The sequence below is a fragment of the Vitis riparia genome, chromosome 4 (assembly GCF_004353265.1).
Source record: "Vitis riparia cultivar Riparia Gloire de Montpellier isolate 1030 chromosome 4, EGFV_Vit.rip_1.0, whole genome shotgun sequence".
Classification (NCBI taxonomy): domain Eukaryota; kingdom Viridiplantae; phylum Streptophyta; class Magnoliopsida; order Vitales; family Vitaceae; genus Vitis; species Vitis riparia.
Window position 1 is genome coordinate 20,321,779 of NC_048434.1, and position 20,564 is coordinate 20,342,342.

General features: G+C 34.6%; 2 protein-coding genes across 3 annotated transcripts; both read right to left on the minus strand.

Moving 5' to 3' along the window:
• Window positions 1-7,953, minus strand: LOC117913506 (peptide methionine sulfoxide reductase A5). 2 transcript variants are annotated; one of them, XM_034828499.1, is made up of 5 exons: window positions 7,483-7,671; window positions 3,082-3,187; window positions 1,523-1,635; window positions 1,297-1,441; window positions 1-555 (listed from the first exon to the last, which is right to left on the minus strand). In XM_034828499.1, the coding sequence occupies exons 1-5, from the start codon at window positions 7,572-7,574 to the stop codon at window positions 358-360; spliced, it is 654 nt and encodes a 217-aa protein (XP_034684390.1). In that variant the 5' UTR covers window positions 7,575-7,671; the 3' UTR covers window positions 1-357. The 2 variants fall into 2 exon arrangements, with proteins under 2 accessions (XP_034684390.1, XP_034684389.1); XM_034828498.1 differs by lacking the exon at window positions 3,082-3,187 and having other exon boundaries at window positions 7,483-7,953.
• A 1,500-nt stretch (window positions 7,954-9,453) lies between these two features.
• On the minus strand, window positions 9,454-11,266 carry LOC117913458 (60S ribosomal protein L8). Its single transcript, XM_034828441.1, has 2 exons — window positions 10,766-11,266; window positions 9,454-9,983 (listed from the first exon to the last, which is right to left on the minus strand). The coding sequence occupies exons 1-2, from the start codon at window positions 11,203-11,205 to the stop codon at window positions 9,641-9,643; spliced, it is 783 nt and encodes a 260-aa protein (XP_034684332.1). The 5' UTR covers window positions 11,206-11,266; the 3' UTR covers window positions 9,454-9,640.
• Between the last annotated feature and the right edge of the window lie 9,298 nt (window positions 11,267-20,564).

Consider the following 20,564-nt stretch of genomic DNA (forward strand, 5'->3'; position numbering starts at 1 on the left):
TGCAGTTCCAAGGATAAAATTGGTATCTGAGTCCGTTAAAATTCAATTTCAACTGCATCCAAATGTTAAAGGAAAATGAGATAATAACGTTGTATGGAGTTCACAAGAACAGGGATTTCTTACAAATAAATATGCAAAAGATTTGGGGTCTGCACACTAATACAAGCTACAGAGAGGCCAAAGAGCCACTACCTACAGCAGGGGCTGGCATACAACAATGGTGGATTGAATCAATGGATTTCCATTCACTTGCGCCTCTTGCACAGCTTTCAGCTCATGGTGACTCGTATTGGTGATAGGCTACTGCAAGTGCAGTCTGCTGTGCCCTGTTTATCTGAATTTATGTCCTCATGTCAACTACACTTCTCTCAAAATGGGCCAACCTTTTCTAATGATCTCCTCAATCCTTGCATTAATTTGCTGCTGAACCTTCGGTGGGCAAAGCTCTGCTGCAAAACCGTTCAATTTTGCTGCCAGAGTTGATTTCTCTAGCTCTTCTTCAGGCAAGTTCCCCATCAGCTGAAGGAGGAAAGGATTTCTTTTGAGCTCAAATTTCTGCAGATTTTGAAACACGAAAAGTTTGTCAGTGATGCAATAAGGTTAGAAACAAATCTTTTGCCTTGAAAAGGAATTTTCCTAAATTGGCAGTATACTGGAATGTGTTTTCCATTTCCTAAAATATGAAAGTAGGAATCATCAGCGTAAGTGTTTGGCAGTGTGGAATATTGAAGAATTACTGTGGAGGTTCTACACTACACTGCTTCTTGGAAAAAGAATAGGGATGCATTTGGAAAGTATAAAAGTAAACTAAAATATTTTATATATACATATATGCTTTTCTGATTCACTGTTCCAGAAACAGAAAGAGCAAATGAAAGTATTAGTTCAAAAAATAGGATTTCATGGTATGTTGTCTGCTCTGTTTAAACATCTGAGGAAGTCATTTCTTTTCAGTTTCTGTTTTTTGTTTTTGTTTTTGTTGTTTTTCTTTTTTAAATGTTTTAGTTGTCAACAAACAAGACAGTTCCAGAACCTCAGTTGTGATCATCCAACTTAAAAGCTTGCTTTTTAACAGCCCAACCCTAATACAACATAGGATACAAGCTTTAAATCAATATGAATTTTGCTTTCAAATCTGACTTCTAAGACAAACTCGCAAAGAATTGAGTTATACATAAACTATAAGCTCTACATCAATAGTAGTTTTTTTTTAAATCAAGTTGAAGAATAGAAGAGTTCCACAGTAACAAAATCAACTACAAGTGCATAAAGAAAACTGTGATCAAGCTACCAAACCTGATGTTCAGGCTCTGCTGGGCAAAATTTTCCAAGTTGTTGAATTTGAGTAGTCACAATACTGCTCTTTGACACAGTTTGTTCTCTTTCTTTGCTGACAGCAGCCAGTCTCAACTCTTCAGTCCCATTAGTAAAGATAATAGACCTATAGACATAGATCGGTTCATTGGGTAAGTATGACTTTTAAAATGAACTAGAAGATGTTGCTCCAGGTCATGAGAGTTACCTATATTGGTTACCCACATCAGGGCCTTGCCCAAATACCTGCCTAGAATCATGACTAGACCAGAAAACCTCTAAAAGTTGCCTGAAAGTAATCAGCCTGGGATTGTATTCAATCTACATAACATTCAGAAATTCACATTAAACAAGTTCCCATAAAATTGACAAGGCGTAAATGACAAAGACAGATCTTTCTGGATATAAGTAACAGAAAGAAGTTCTATGAAAACAAAAAGAAGAGAAAATCCTTATTTTTGAGCCAGAGTAAAACACAATCCATCTTCTACTTCCAGGCCCTAATATATAAAACTGGCTGTGGATAATCAAATACCTGTTGCCTTATAGCTAAGAGTTCAAACAATTATATCAGCAAGGTTTAAGGTCATCAGGATCAGAAAAAGGCTGGCATTGATTAGGAGGTATTTCAGATTAGTGGCAGTGAAATGCTCAAGTGAATTAGAGGGTAATTCAGATCACCCTGTACAGTGAGCCTCACAAGCAATTGGCCTAGTATCATACAATAAAGAACTTACAATTTATTCTTCAGTAGTGCAAGACAAAATGTTTAATTCATTAGATAAAATGAATTTCTCGAACAAAGCATAGTCACAAGCAGAAAAAATTTGCGTGCCAAGTCCATATAAATCTAATTACAATTTATTCTTTTGCAGTGCTAGAAAATGTTTCATTCATAAGCAAAAATTTGAAATGGCTAAGGCAAAATAGAGAATTGAAGGAAACACACAATGGTTCATCCCCGCATCATTTATCCTTCCAAAACTTCAGCCTCCTTGATAGATTTTCATAGCCCAACCCCATACCCATCTATCCCCGCACCATTCATCCTTCCAAAACTTCAGCCTCCTTGCTTCACTCAACCATCATCCTCCTCTTCCTCCCCATATTTTCTACTAATGACCTAATTCCAAAACGGTCCTCTTTCAATTGCATACCATCATTCCATTTGCACAGAAACACCTTATTCAACAAAGAAAGACATCTAATGCTCGTCATCCCACCCCCACCCCCACCCCCTTAGTCTTCTCCATGCACATTGTCGGCCATTTCACAAAATGCATCTTTTTCTTCAACATCCCACCTCAGAAATCCCAATGATTTTTCTCCAACCTCAATCTGACTTGCCTTGGAATTGAACAAAGACAAAAGGAATATGTGAAGGCTAGATAGAGTGCTCTTGATCAATTTAAGCCTACCCTTTTAGAGATATACTAGCTTTTTCACATTGATAGCCTTTTACGAAACCTCTCTTCCACCTCATCCCAAACCATCATTGATCTAAAAGGAGAACCCAAAGGAAGACCCAAGTAAGTAGATGGAAGCTTGCCTTCTTTGCATCCTAACTCCAAGACCAGCTCCTCAGCATGTTCCACCCAACCAATAGGAACTAGCTCACTCTCATCCAAGTTAATTTTCAACTCCAATAAAGCTTCAAACCACATGAGCAACTAACTTAAATGGACTACTTGATCTTGAGAAGCCTCATGAAAAACAAGAGTGTCATGTGTAAACAAGTGAGACAGTAACTCATGTAAGGCATCCAACCTCACTAGCTCCCTTGAGAAGATAGCTAAGGGTCTTCATTGCAACAACAAATAAATAGGGAGACATAGGGTCCCCTTGCTTCAAGCCCCTGTACCTGTCAAAGACACTAGAAGGGTATCATTAACAATCACCGAAAACCTTGCAGAAGATATGTACCATTTAATCCATCGAACCCATTTTCCGCCAAAACTCATCTTTTTAAGAGCTAAGATCAAGAAGTTCAAATTGACATGGTCATACAACTTTTCAACATTTAACTTACACAAGAATCCACAAGCATTGCTCTTCAACATAAGAGTCTATGGCCTCATTTGCCTTTAGCACAACATCAAGAATTTGTCTACCCTTTACTTCTATTATCAAAACAACTCAAATTGTTATCAATACAGAGCATTTTGCTCACTAAAATTACAATCCCAGGAGTCCCTGAGAATCAAATTCTGTTGCTAAGCAAATGGGTTTCCATTTCAATCTTTGTGCAATACCCTTTCCAACTTTGAGTCATGCAAGTTTAAATATATAAGTAACAGGCTAATAGGCATGCTCTCGTTCATTAAGCAAAAGGATTTCCATCTCAATTTTGGTGCACAATCATTCTCACCTTTAACCCATGCAAGTTAAAAATAAAAGTAATCAGCTCTATAGATTTTCCAAATAATTGAAGGAACAAATAATCCATAAGTCAGTATATTGCTATACATAACTAACTCAATTCTGTTCCAAAATGTTTCTACACAGCCATGTCCAATAATACTGCAATGCTGAAAATAAACATCAGAATTCAGTAATTCCCCCAATTAGCCTGAAAATAATTATCATAATCCAGGGATTGTCCCAGTAAGCCACACAAGTGATGTTCTAAGATTTAATTCTTTTCTTAGACCTAACAATAAGCACCAAGGATTAAAATATCAGAAATTGCAGAAATATTGGTGGTTGGATTTTATAAAAATATTGGATGGAAATTCAAACAAAAAATATTAATGGGATGGAAATTAATCAAAATTCATAAAAATATTTTTTTTTTAAATCCAAGATATGATAAAAACAAGCAATGATACACATATTAAAGTTGTTTTATTGAAAAAATTATATATATAACCCACCAGGGTAGCCGAGTTGGTTAGGGTTCGACTAGGAAGTGCAGTCCCAATAAGTGGCACATGGTCTTGGGTTCGAATCCTACTACTGATGATACCTTGAATTTACCTGACACAGGTTGTTGCGGGATGGTCAGCACCCCGAGGTTTGATTCCCCATGGAGAGTTTTAAGGGTTTGGCCATAGAAGGTTCCTCGGTTATAAAATATATATATATATATATATAAATATATATAACAAAATTTATAATATTTGATAATAATATACAGAATTTGAAAATGCATTTAATGCTAAATGATGACCTATCTAGTTTGGATATATTTAAGGATATAAAAGAAATGCTTTTTTTTTATAAGTAAAAAAAGTATTGTATTACGAAGAGACATTAAAATAGCGACTCAAGATGTACAAAACAGAAAGGGAAACACTCACCTCCTAACATATGAAAAGAAATGATGATATATATATATATATATATATATATAGAGAGAGAGAGAGAGAGAGAGAGAGAGAGAGAGAGAAAGAGAGAGACTAAAAATCTCATTTTCTTAAGAAGATTATCATAATGGTTTTATAATCAGTTAAATCAGATTCAAAACAAGTTGCGCTAAGGGCAATAACCATGGTTTTGCATGCTGGAGAACCTGGGTTCAAACCCAGGTGGCCCCTTTCCTTTTTAAAACAAAAAAAAAGGGACCCCTTTCCCTGTGCTGACTTGGGGGAGATTTTATAGAGAAAATTGTCGAAAAATCAGCAATTTATCGGAAAAATCACCAAAACTCAGTTAGACCTAATATCTCTCCCTATTTTCAACTGAAATTTCACCAAAATTCCCAATATTTTAATCCATGATAAGCACTTGGAGCTGGCAACAGGTAGCATAGGGAATCTTCTAAAAGTGACAAGTGAAATTTGCTATAAGAATGATGATCAGTGGCAAATTAGTGAAATAATCTTCCTAGGGTTATGATGATAACCAATGGCAACTAGAGCCAGCAAGGGATATGGCATAGCCTGAACTTGATGTGTTGCAATCACAACCAATGAGAATAAAATCCTTAAAACACACACACACATCCCATAATCATCAAGACTAAGGCTTCACCATTTCATCACACTGAATATAAATAAAACATAAAAAAATAAAAAATAAAAGAAATTACACACCAGACAATTGTTGAGCCACAAGCACATTAGCCTCTGGAAATCCTCATGTAATTTGCACCAAACAGATGGTCCCTAGTGCATTACAATTCTGGGCCAAGTATATAGCCAAACAGGACAAACAACTTAAGGCTCCCCAGAAATTGGCCATGAGAAAGAACCACACTTGGGTAGACTAATGATAGCACTAAGCCCAACCACTCTTCATTGATGAATTGGTTGTTTAAAAAAAATTGTCACTAAAGAACTAGAAATACTGCAGCATTTTGGCAATCCATATTTATGCATGTAAAAGAACACTAGACCTTAAAGGGGCCATTGATGATGCAACTAGCTTGCTAGTTGATTATCTATTTCTTGTACCACCAACTCTACATCTCAAAACATAGTTAATCAACCAGGTGACTATCTCTTTGTTGAGCCATCAATGCCACATCTCAAAACACTGTTAATCAAGCTACAATGGATGAATCAAATCACTTAGACCACACTACCTTCGTACATATAAAAGTAATGGAGCCAAGGTGTTTTTCCGTTCCTTTGCATTTGACCTACTTGGAAAGAGGAAAATAAATATAGGGCATATTACATTGAACCTAAACAAGGATAAAGTCCCCTTTGCATTTGACCTACTTGGAAAGAGGAAAATAAATATAGGGCATATTACATTGAACCTAAACAAGGATAAAGTCCCAGCTGAAATTACTTGTTCTTCCATTCCTTGTTATGTTATTGCCATAAAAGCCATGATAATAATGCAAAAAAAGCAAGAAAAAGGAAGCCAAAAGGATGAGAAATGTGAAGATTATATCAGCAAATGACAGGGGAAAAGGGAAGGCCTGCTCTTTCTATTAGGGCCAATTATTTGACACATATTACCCATGTATTTTAGTCCCACTGGAAAAAAACAAAAGAGAAGAAGATCGGGGTGAAAAGATTATTGAAATGGGGTTTATTGTCATTCCTACTCTTTCCATATATTTGCTTACTAAGGCCTAAATATGGTATGAGAAGAATTCAAATACAACACCAAAATCTCATGTACTGCTCAAAATTTGCACATTTCTCTCTTTTGGTAAAAAGCACTAACTGAATCATATCAGATTTTGGAATGAGCTTATGCAGATTGCTTCCCTGGCCCAGGTACATATGGTAGTAATCAAACTTTGATAGCATTCTCCCCATCATGGAAAAAGAAAGGAAGCTCTCAAAGATCCAGTAAAATGGAAATTTTCTATAAAAAGATCATCCTCTTGGACCTTTGACATATAATCCTGTCGCCAGAACTAACAATTTTTATGGGCAAGCAACTTCTTTTGAAGGTTCAGATAGGACACTGGCTAAACTAGAGTGAAACTACATCTATCCTGAAACCAGATTTATTCACCTTCCAATTACTGAACCTTATGAAAGAATGGCTTTGGCAACCTCCTGGTTCAAATAACAAGAACTGTTACACCATAAAATGAACCCAAATAATTAGAGACTCAAAGACAAAGGCTTTCTTTTGCTAAACCAATTTGAAAAGGAAAAACTCTACATCTCTTCACTTATTTAGAAGAAAAAAAATATGAAAAACTTCCATGGCTGAGGATTTAGATTCCTAACTGGGTATGCACATATCGGGAAAGAAATTGCAAACTTTAATAGTCTATCAGCAAGCAAGATTCAACTAGAATAACAATAGAAATATAAATAATCAGCTCATGGAAGGTTGCAAGCAGATGATTAACAAGGAATATAACAACACTACGGCCTACCAACGGAATTGGCAAATTTCTGGATAATGCATCACCACTATGGCCTAGTTATGACTCATGAACCCGCTGATTCGGCTCAATGCTAGGTTTTCTTTTAGGAGATCCTATGGAGCATTTGTGATGGAATATTTCCATCTTGTTCGAAAAATTTATCTGCTTTTCCGATCAGTTGCTGAGATCCCCGGAGCCTCAAACAACTCTTTTCACTTAAAAGAGGTCAATTTTTTTCACAATTTTGGAAATCCAAAATAAGACAACATTTTCTTTCTTCACCTTGTCTTTTTCCTACATTTTCGCAGCAACAAAACCGGGTTCCAGATTAAGAGAAAGACAAATTCAAAATAATGAACCAGAGAATAAAAGGAGGAGAACTAAACCTGAACTGACTCGGCATGATCGCCCCAGCTTCTGTACTCGGGGTTGGCCTTGGATCCACCGGCGTAACCAGCGGTGGTCCGTACAACTCCATCCAAGCATCCGAACACGGCCTCGGATCTCCAAAAGCTTCCGAGAGCGAAAACCGCCGTTTTCAGAGGCTGATTGGACGAAGCCTTCACGCTTTCCGAGATCCGATCGGGAAATCTTATACTCACAGCTCTCTCGGCCGTTAAAATGATTAAAACAACAGAGCATATGATTCTCAAGTAAGTAAGAGACACATGCCTCCCCGAAAACGTCATTTCATTTGCCTTGCCCCCAAAGGCCAAAGCTGCCGAGGAAGAGTTTTTATTTATTCCCCTTTCTTTTTCAAAATTTCCCGAGAATTTTCAGCAGCAGTGTCCACTGCCCAATTTTCAATTGTTCGAAGCCAGGCTGCGAGTCGGATCCATTTCAATTTATCCAAGTTATGGCCAATGGGCCCAAGGCCTGAATCCGCAGCTTACAAACAGAGTATGGACAAGTCTGTAATTTACCTTATTATTTTAAAATTTCAAAAATAAATATTAAGAAAAAATTTAATTACTATTAAAAAATTAAAATTATGGATATCTAATTTTTACATTTAATTTAAGAGAACTGATTTCATATAAGAATTTTACATGTAGTAGTTATCTTTTGAAAGACTCGAACCATCTTAAAAAATTAATTTTATATGTGAATAAATATTTTTAATTAAATCTTTAGAAATTGTTAAAATAAATTTTGGCTTTTAATGACATAGTGAGTTGAAATCGTGATGCCAAGAAGTGATCTTATCCTTACTCTTATTTTAAGTTCTTTTTAATTTTTTTACCTTTGCCTCTTCAATTCTTAAAGAGGGTGCTCAAATCACCCTTTAGCACGACTGAGCTATCAAAAATGCCCTCTCTCTAAGGGCACATGAAGGATGGCATCCGACGAGGAAGATCTCACAGCACCAAGGATTTACCTGGCTCCATTTAGGGCTGTGTCGGACCTTGACCAGAGCTTAGCCATCGACAAGTTCATCTCAACATGATGAGGTCCAAATGCTCCAGGGTCCAAATTGAGTTTGAATTATAACAGGATTGCACAATTCAAAATCCATTCATAATATTTTTTGTAATATATTTATATGAAAAATTAAATAATAAATATGATAAAATTTTATGATGGCAAGAAAAAAGTAAAAATGAATTTATATATCTTTCTAAAAAAAATTATATGATATAATATAGTTTAATATTCTCTCTTGAAAATCTAAAAAGAAATGATGATTTAGGATAATAAATTTATAAATCTTATAAAAATGGTACAGGTTAGAACGGGGTTGTATGAACCTTGATCCAAGCTCAAATCAAATTGAGCTCAAATTGAAAAAGTTTAACCCAAACTCAACCTGAATATTGAAAATGATTACCCCGACCTGCTCAAACATTGTTGGGTTGAGGTTAGATCCAGCCAACCAGCCCAAATTGCACACTTAGGGAATGTTCATTTGCAGGGGAGTTTGATTTTATTTATCCCAATCTACGGGTCAAGTGCTAAACACCTCCTCAGAGGATTCACATCATTTTGATCCAAGGCATTGTGCAGTAATCCTATTCCTACCACCTCTTCAAGGGTGATCCCGACCTTACACCACCAGACATCACAACTGCAATTGCTGCCCACATCACTGCTTGTGTCATTAGGGTGGGATTGGTGGCAAGTTTTCCAAAGTAAACAAGTATAATAAAGATGATTTGCTTAATAACAATCCATACCAACATGTTCCACTGCTAGAGGACATGCATCAGCCCAACCATAAAGTACCAAAACAGCACCACCTTGGTCCTATTTCAGTTCAGGCTGTAGTTCATCTTTTGGAGGAATGAGCATATTTGCTCATAAGCCCAAGTTAAGGTTCCTCTACACAAAATTAAGTTCTTTGTGTTTGGACTGATTCATTCATATAAAAGAAAACAAATCTCTCCACAGTAAACGATTAACCACATAGAGTAGCATGCCTATCAAAAGCTTCAAATCTGAGCAAAATGTCCAATATAAAGCACTACTAGTTGTCTTTGGTGAAAATTGATAAAAATAAAAGGTAGAAGTCCCCAAAAAAACAGTATTCAAACAAGATATAACTCACTATGCCTTGTCGGCTTTGGAAGCAGTGGCAGCAGCTTGCCCTCGGAGACGACCAGTTCTTCTTGCAGCAATAAGACCCACCTTTTGGCCAGGAGGGGCATCGCGCCTGACTGTACTTGCATGCCCAATGTGCTGGTGGTTTCCTCCTCCATGGGGATGCTCCACTGGGTTCATTGCCACACCACGTACCTTTGGCCAGCAGTTCCTCTTTACTCTATATTTGTGGTAAGCATTACCAGCCTTGAGCATGGGCTTCTCAGTCCTCCCTCCACCTGCAACCTGCCCAATCATTGCTCTGCATCCACTTGGAACAATCTTCTTAGCCCCAGATGGGAGCTTGATCCTATCATAAAAGAAACCATGGGGATAAATTCAATTAGTATCATCTATTTAGGAAACAAAAAGAAAAAGGAAAAGAAAATTTTCATTGTTGCCATTTTCTTCCCAAGCAAATGAACCTTCCAAGCAGAATTACAATAAAGAACATGTGAGGGCCAATAAAAGAAGGTTTAAAAATGTCATGTTACGGTTCCGTAAGAACTAGTAAAGATGATGAAACAACAGAGAAGTTCATTAGAATCAGGCGGTTCTTTGAGAAGACAGAGAAAATTTAAGATTTAAATCCTTATTCTCCCCCAAATTTCTTGCCAACCACATATCAAATCTCAAATTATAAACAAACAACACCAGTTAGGACACAGTTATGTTTGGTTCCAAGGAAAGAAAAAAATATTAATGAAAATGATTTTCTCACACTGGGTTGTCATCAAACATATTTAAAATTAATTAGAAGCGTATGTATTTTCAAATTATTTAAACTTTATATTGAAGAGTTAAAATAAGTGTAAAAATAATCCATTGATCTTAAATCTAATTTCCATTTTTTTCCTTTCCTTCTACTTTTCCTACATATTTCCTTCCCTTACATTTTCTCTCAAAGTTTCTAGGAGGCAAACATAACCTAAACATTTACTAGTAGAAATTGAATTATAGAATCAGTGATCTACCTGTATGTAACCAAATCTAGAACCATTACACATATAAGAAGGAAGAATTCAGCAATGAAAAACTTAACAAATTGAAAAGAAAAGATTAGAACAAAAAATCTAATTAACAATCAGATACCTGCTGGTGCCATTATCAGGGTTGTGGCTGACAACAATAGCATAATCGCCGGATGCCCTGGCGAAGACACCTCGATCACCAACGTGATGTTCAACGTTACAGACCACGGCACCTTCGGGAATAGAGCGCAGGGGCAGAACGTTACCGACAATGAGGGTGGCTTTCTTGCCGCAGTAAACGAACTGGCCCGTGTACATGCCCTCAGCCGCCACGAACAGCTCCTTCTGGTGTTTGTATCGGAAAGGGTGGCGGAAGGTGACTCGGGCGAGTGGGGCGCCTCGACCCGGGTCGTGGATGATTTCGGTGACCACGCCCTTTAGATACCCATTTCTCTCCCCGAAGTCTAGGCTTCGGAAACGGGCTGGACCTTTGCGGTGGTGGGTATGGGACTTGAAAACCGATCCCGCACCTTTCCTCTGTGCTCGTATCACTCGCCCCATGGCTTGCTCCGATCGGGAACTGAAGCTCAAGTGGCGGCGAAGCTGGGTTTATGATACAGGGCTGAAGAGGCGATTAGGGTAGACTTTTTATATGGTGACTGTACTTTTAAACGGCGTCGTATTATACCCCATGATGGAGTGATTTCGGGCCTGACCCAAACCTTTGATTGGGCAGCCCTGGGCTTAGTCTAGATTTTGAATTGTTTTCACGTTTGGACTTCAGGCTATATGCCAAGACTACCCGAACTAGTGTTGATTTGGGTAACAAAACGAGGAGTTAGAGGCTGAATTGGGCCTCATCGGAGAGCCTTTATATGGGCTTAGAAGGGGGGAATTCGGTGGGTTTAAAGGAAGAAAGAAACAACATGTGTAGAAATGATCTTAGAATACAGGTGAAGTTGAGAGATTAAAGAACGAAAGAAACGTCGGTGGAAAACTCTTTCTTGGATTCCTACTCTGAGCAAATCAAAGTTGAGAAAATATTTTGAAGGCATTGCCACTTTTTGTGGGCCTATGTTTAGGAAATTTGAGCCTGTTCTGAGCCAATGGTATTTATTAAAATTTTATTTCATATACCGTCTGATAATACCCGAACCCATCTTGATTAAAAATAAAATAAAATAAAATATTCAAACATATATATATCAAATCCGTGGGTTGAATAAGTTAGACTGGGTTCTTAAAATACCCACCATGTTACCATCCCTAACCATAACCTATACTTACACCATAATTCTTATAAATTATATTTAATCATAAAAGTTTCTAAAAATTGTTCAAGAGGTGCTGTAGTTTCTTTAAACCCTTTGAAAGGTTTTAAGATATGTTCAGTAAAATGGGAAATAAAACACTTTTTTGAACAAAATCGAATGATTTTAGTGGATGGTATCGATACCTAATTTATAGTCAACAAATGAGCCTATAAGCAAGCCTCTTCTAAATTTCATAATATGAAAGTTTAGTAATGTTAGCATTTTCTATAACCCATGCCCATGTCTAATTATACTCAAATTAATTTAGACTTATTAATATGGAAAATATATGCCAAAAGATTGATAGATGAACCAATTTATTGGCATCAAGAGTTTTCCATGGGAAGACTAACAATGTAGGAAACTACAAATTTCTTTCCATTTATCAAAATAAAATAATTATATTCACACATAATGGTATATGTGTTGTGGGAAGCTTCCCTCCATGTGTCCTTCCTAAGCTTAAGACCCTTTGGTTGTCAAAGGTAAATAGATAATCTGTCTATGATCAATTTATTTGAACCAAGATAAGTTTTGTCTGGCTTAAGAGGAAAAATAGATTTCCTTCTTTTCCAATACCAAACAGAATTGACAAACCAAGCCGATTGGATCTTCCAAACAAACAAACCAACCCAACCGAAAATTCCAGACATTGAATAGATGATTAATCACACTCAATGTCTGAGCAATAATCTAAACAACATTTACACCCAAAAATCGATGTTAATCCGTCATTACATGCAATCAACTATATTGACAAACGTAAATGCACATTCAAAAACATGGTATGAAATTCTTTCATGACAACCAATAAATGACAGCAATCAACAACTTTTATTTAGTATGATTGCCCAATTCGCACTGAGATGACGTCATTGACTACCTTATTAAGGCATAGTATCCGCCACGATAGCTATCATCGTAGCAAGACATGCATAAATGCACAATCAACATTGTGACGAGGGCGTCATATGTTCTATAAAAACCCATCGAGAAGCTTGAAAAAGGTACGCACACATATAACCATTCAAACGCATTGAATTCACTTTTGCTAGATTTTGACTTAAGTTTCGAAGGAGCGTACCCGGACCACCTGTCTGGACATCATTTTGTGTAGTGAAGAAGTCCGTCTGACTCCTATAAAGCTAGATAGACCTATATCAAGTTGGCACAACACCAACATATGTGTGTGTATAATGTTGAAAGCTTTGATATCAAAATAGTTAACAATACATAATGTCAAATAAGAAATATTATAGATTTCAATATTAGATGCATAAGACTATAATGGATTTGTTGAGATAGAATGAATGAAAGGGTCATTGTCCAACCCAACAAATAAGTGGACTTCTATTTTTATAATAAAATAGTAAATATAAAATAAAATTCATAAACAATAGGTTAATCAAGGCTATAGATTGACTTTATGTTCTAATTAAGACAAATTCCTCTCTGTTTAGATGCTTATGGTATAAAAGTGATTGTTTCCTAAGATTCAACGATCATTTTCTCATAATAATAACATTTTAAATCATAAGAAACAACCAATTACTTGATGATTTATATTTTTTTGAATATTTGATTGAATGTGATTGACTACTGTTGAGGGTTAGGACTTGAAAAACAAGTGACCAAATAGAAAATGAATAAGAAGAAATAAAAAAAAAAAGTATTGAATGAAAAAAAAAATGTTAGTGGAAATGAGGGTATCCTATTTATAGTTGTATGTGGTGGCCACATGGGTTTGAGTCACTTAATCTAGTGCAAAGTGGTCTTAATTAATTAATTAACCTTATAGGATCATTTAATCAATCAATTAACCTAATCCAAAGGTGACGTTCACTAACCCTCCTATGCAACCTTACGTAAGTATCAAAATGCCCTCATGCACATAAGTAAACCAAAAGTCGATCCAACTCTCATAAATCATGTCAACAAGGTATATGAGCTCAAGTAAGAACCACTTGACCCATAGGACAATATTAACTTCCTCATAATTCAATTTTAAAGTTGATTCAACTTTTCATTATGAGAATTAACAACACTTCAATACCTTATATAAATACAACATGATACTAATTGAAAGTGAAAGCTATCAACCTCTCAAGACTACTTTTACTATCTTTGAGTTACAAATCCTTCTATTATGTGATCAATTGACATATCTTAGATCATAAAGAGCTTATGTCAAGTTCTAATTAAGGAACTACTATGACCAAAATTTACATGAATACGCCTCATTAGGATCAATCAAAGGAACGTTTTGTCTCAATCCTATGAGATATCATTATATCTCTATTGAGAATACTTATTATTATTATTGACTTCCATCAACAATAACTCAACCTATAGAGATTGTATGATCACTTTAGGATCTTACTCGTAGATCAAAGTCACTACTAACTTTGACACAAACTTAATATTCTCTCAAAAGTTAAGAGACAACGCAATAAACTTGGTGAAGTCATGAATATTTGATAACCTATATTATAACTTATCACAGCCCTATCTAATTTGTAACTATACATACTAGTGCGTTTATTATGGGAAGCTCATTCTAACGATCAATACCAGTTATCCCTCCAATTAGGAGATAGTGCACTATAACCTCTAATTGGTTGTCTAAGCCCATGTAATTCTTATGAACAAGGCACCCACTTGCAAAGAACTCGCAACTTGGATATTCTGTATAACTCCTAATGTAACCAAGTCATGTATAGTGTAAGAAATGTTAGGCGAGAATGTTCATAAAGTACGATATATAAAGATAGATAAAAGTCAAACTAGAATATCATTAAATAAATAATAAATTTCAAACTTATCATATCATATCATATCATACTTTTAAGGGCTCTATTCCAACATTGTACAACTCCTCCTCCTATTGTGAATACACATCTATCTATGGATTTGGTGTCCTTTATATCAAATATCTAGTTTGTATAATTAAATCCTACAAGTACAACAAGGTATCTTGTCTAATGCAGTTCATAATTTAGAATATATCTTAGGTATCTAATACTCTTACTTATCATATTTTAATTATTTTTTTTCGAATTGTTTGTAAATCTACTTAATTTATTAACAACATATGCTATGTTTAGTTACGTACAATCCAAGACATACATTTCATAACTGACATGAGAATATTCTAATTGCAATATAGTTTGACCAATATTTTTAACTAAGTGTAGGTTTAAATTTATTAGTGTTTTTACTGAACTATCTTCATATTCATTAAATTCTCTAAGCATTGTTTCAATTTAATATGATTAAGATAATATTCATTCACTAGATTTCCTGGAGATTTTAATTTATAATATGATGCCAACTAAACCCATATCTTTCACATCAAATTTATTGGTCAGCATTTCTTGGTAACTCTAACAATATCATTAGTACTATCTAAATTAACATATCATCTACAATAGATCTATTGTTACATAACCATTCGGTGTGCGCTTAGCATAAAAACATTTGTCACATTCACTGATCTCGAAGCCATTTGACATCATAATATAGTTAATTTTTTCATGTTATTATTTTGGTGTTTACATTAATCCATATAAAGATTTAACAAGCTTGCTCACATTTTTCTCTTGTTCAAGAAAAACAAATTGTTCGGGTTGTTTCATATAGATCTCTTCTTGTAATTCACCATTTAAAAAAGTTGTCTTAATATCTATTGATGAATTTCAAGATTATGCAATGTAACATATGGAATTAACACTATCATGTAAATTATTCTTATGATTGATGAATATAAATCACAAAAAGTCAAAGCCTCTTCTTCGTTTAAAATCGTTAGCTACCAATTTGGCATTGTACTTATCAATTGGTCCATCAACCTTCAATTTGCTCTAAAAGATACATTTATAACCAAGGATAAAAATATCGGTAATCATGGATATATCGGTACTTCGATTTTACGGATATATCGACGGATATTTTGGAAAAAAATATTGATAGACTTAAAATTGTTAAAAACTTATGAAAATGTAAGAAAAACCTCATAATAATATAATTAGAAGTATAATAGACATTTTAAAGTTATTTTATTAAAAAATTTGATATATGTATAACATGATTTATCATATTTGATAATAATATCGTATGCATCGATAAAAATATGAATTTTATAAATGTACATTTATTATTAAATTACATATAATATTATGATATTTGATTATAATATGTCTAATTTTAAAATATATATTAATATTAAAATTATGATCCATTTAATTCAATTGTATTAAGCAATATAAAATAAATTATGATATATATATATATAAATTTTTAATATTTAATTAATTATTAATGATATTAAAAACATTATGAAGAAAATTATATAATTTTTATATTTTTGGTAATCAATTAAAAGAAAATTTTGTATTTAATTATAAAATAATTATAATTAATTTTCTCTTTAAAATATTCTTTTAATATTTTCTTTATATAATGAGTTTAACTATATATAAATTTAGTGCACATTATATAACAAGGGCAAGCTTGCCCTGATGGTAAGTGGAGTGCATCCCAAACCTTTTGGTTTGAAGTTCAAATCAGATATTTCTCCATTAAATGTCATGTCGATACCCTCCGATATACGAAATATCGCGACATTTTCCTCATTGCTTTTATCTAGTGTAGTTTTACAAGGAAAGGGTTCTCAAAAAATAAGACATTCCTTAATTTAATGATTGTATTTTCATAAATATTTATATAGAAGGAACTAATATGTATTACTATTATTGGTATAAGGTTTTAGGTTTTATTTTAAGAACAATAGATGATTGACTAAATGGAGAATGAATAATTTGGGGGTGGGGTTGGGGGGTTGGGGGTGGTGGGTTTTGGAGATTGAGACACCAAACATGCATGTTGGAAGGATTGTGTATTAAGGCACTAAATATATTTTTTTAAAAGATCATGTCTCTTCCAAAGAGGCATCACTTTGAACTCAATTTTTCATTTACTTATGAATGATTTTGAATCATTTTCCTAACACTATATATATATTTTTCAAATAAGGGTAAACTAAATGAATATATAGTGAAATAGAATAACTGAAAAGTAATCCAATGAATTTTAAAAGGGTCGTTGATGAGAAGAAATAACTAATATCTATAGTTTCGATCAAGGTCATAGGCATACTCTCAGACATTTTCGAAGGTTATATCATTTTGAGGGCAACCACATACCACATATTTTCCCTCAATGATCAATCAAGTGAAAGTAGTCACTTGAAGATCTTACATTGGTTTATAAAGTGACTCAAGTTCATATTTCATTTGTATATTGTGCATGAAAATAAAAAGTAATATTACTTGATTAATTTTCTACTCTATCGGTTTTAATCCACTATATTTTTATGCATCCAAAATTGAAAACCTATAATATTTCTTATCGCACACTACGTATTGTTAACAAAAACAACTTGAAAAACACATCATTAATGACATTAACCTAACTTTAGCATCATCTACAACCAATATTCAAAGGGGACGTTTATCACCAACTCATTCCTTCAATTGTTTTCTACTATTTTGTTAGAACCATTAATATTTGTTTACCAAGATGAGAGGTGAATGAAGTAGGTTCAACAAAAAAATATGTTAAGTGTGGGCTATAAGAGGTGACGTCCCTACATTTGTTGGTTGATTTCATGTACTTGTTCCCATCTCATAGAAAGAATAGCTCTTCAATTCTTATCTAGTATATTGTTAGGGGTCATCAATGTTTATTTACCAAGATGATAGTATTCAATAATAAAGTGGGGTTCAACAAAAAAATATGTTAAGTGTGGGCTATAAGAAGTGATGACCCTACATTTCTTGGTTGGTTTCATGTACTTATTCCCATCTTATAACAAATGGGCTATAAGATATCACTTCCTTGCGTTCTGTTGGTTGGCCTCTTATAATATCTTTTCAATTACTCTATGCTTCAATTGCTATCACCTATTTTGCCAGGACTCATCAATACTTGTTCTTTTTTTTTTTTTTCCAAGATAAGAGTTTTTGTACATTGAAGTGAATGAGGTGGGGCCTAACAAAAAATATGTGAAGCAGGCCATAAGAGATACTTCCTTACGTACAGTCGTTGGCTGGTCTCATGTCCATCACATGGAAAAAATATTTCTTCACATGGATGTGAACTATTTTTTTTGTTTTTTTTTTTTTAACTGTGATATCCGGGCCAACTTACGCACACTTCAACTAATTCCACAGGGCCCTGAAATTAACAACTGGATAAGTCTCCAATGGCCTTAAGGTGACTCAAATTGGTAACCATTGAGGAACAAACCCAAGATCGAATCAGTTAAGTTACCTTTCAGGGTTATAGCTATGGACCAAAAAATTATGGTAGAGTCAGAGTAGAAAATTATGCAATATACTTATTATGATGAATTTAAATAAAAATTAATAGTTGTTTTATTATCATTAACAAAACAGTAAATTTTGGACATTAATTACAATAAATACTCAAAAGATTAAAATTTATGTTAAGAAATATTTTAAATCTTATAGAAAACATTCAAATGAATTTATATATATATATATATATATATATATATATATAATTAAATAAGAAAATTTCACTAAAAATATAACTTTTGGAATTTTTTTTAAAAGTAATTGAATATAAAGCTGAAGAAATCTTTTTTTCAGATGTTATATCTTGTATAAGAATCATAATCACTAAAACTTCAAATAAAATAGAAATAACACCACAATCTCTAAATTTGAAATAAAATATAAGTAACATTGCTTTATGAATAATAATCTTTTCGTATTACATATGAAAATTTTAATTAAGATGGTATTAATTAGTTGATAAAGGCATAAAAAAAATAAAAAGATCATGATTGATTTTATTCATCCATGGAGGTGTAAGTTAGTGGATTGGGTCGGATTGATAATCAATCTAAGAATAAATTACATCTATTCGAAGTCGATTTAATCCAATTTATAGCCTTAATTGCTCAATTATATATTTAAATTCAACCCAAACCTTTCTTCCCAAGCTGAAGTTGAATTAGGTCAGCTCGGGTTAGACAAAATCTTAATCCCCATGTTCTCAATTTGAAAGTTTGACATGGGGAGCTGGAATGCGTGTAAAGCATTTTACAAGTAGAAAGGGATTGCAAAAGATTTGTCTTTAAAATTATTTTATTCAAACAAAGAATCTCTTTAATAAAAACAGCTTTCAATTGTTTTTATAATATATTTTTTTAAAATTCAAATATAAAATAATAGTGTTTAATTTATTGTTTTTGAAGGTAATATATATTTGTATATTTTAAGTTTTTTTTTAAAATACCCTAAAAAAACATTGAAAAACACTTCAAACTAATTTAAAAATATTTTTTAAATTAAAAAACTGCATTGAAAGGTATGATAATTTGAAGAAAAAGGGATAGTGGAAGTGGAACCCCTCCTTGGACATTCCACAAAATTGTATCCAAGAGACCTCCTGATTTGGGTGTGTCATGACTGGCGTGCTTGCAGTCCGGAACAAGACCCCTGCTTTTTCCCCTCATATCACGCTCCCTAAAATAGAAAGCCAGCAACCCAAGGCCCCAAAGCAAACAAAACTTGTACAGCACACCCGTCTGAGTAGGCCCTGTCTTATCAGACTGAACCCACACCTCTGAAGCCTTTGAACGAGAATGGGAAAATGAGATGAGAGGCAATTCAAACCTAGAAAGTGAGAACGGGCCACGTGTCTCCATGTTCTAGGCGGACGGACGCTCCCTATGCCATAAGTAGTTTTCAAAGGGCAGCTCCTTTTCTGGGACCCGCTGGCGCGTACAACCTCTCACTATTGCCACTAGCCTGCGCTCCCCATTTCCCACCATTTGAAAAGCCTGCTGACCCTGATGGGGACGTTGGCTTTGTGGCTCCACGAGGCGCAACGCCGCAGCCACCCACAAAATTTGAAAACAAAAGGAAAATGAATGTTTGTTAAATCATATGCCGAGGCCACTGTAAAAACTAAAAAAGTCAAGGCCTAGAGCGTCTTCCTTTTTACTCCTCACTAGTAGCATCTGCCATGGTGCGATATGCTGCATTCAGTGCCGGCATCCAATTCAAAAAATCCCGTTATTAGCGAGCCTAAATTCCGGTTCCAGCCGGAATTTAGTTATAAATCTATGGATTCCTCCTTTGAGCATGTGCATGGATTTACGGTAGAAGGGTCCACAGACTCCAAACCCACCCATTCACAACAACTGAATTCACTAAAAAACAGTAGCAGCACGTGCGCGCACCTGGGCCCTGCAAAACGCGGGCCACGTGAATGAACGTCTGGATTGCTCCGACAAGTCTCTTAAATGAGCGGTCGTGATCGTCTCGATTTTGGAAAGGTAATCAAAACTAGCGCGAGCGATGGTAGAAAACAACTCATCATGTGGGGGTAACTGGTCATTTCATACACCCACGCAGCACACCGGTGACAACATGCAGAAGAAACAGCTCACGACGACACGACCCAACTGTACAAGCGTAATGGCATTCCAACCCCAGGGTAAAACAGTAATCTCACTCCGATACATTTATTTTGAGAGACGTGTCTTCCTTTTTTGCTCCCTTTGGAGGCCCTTTC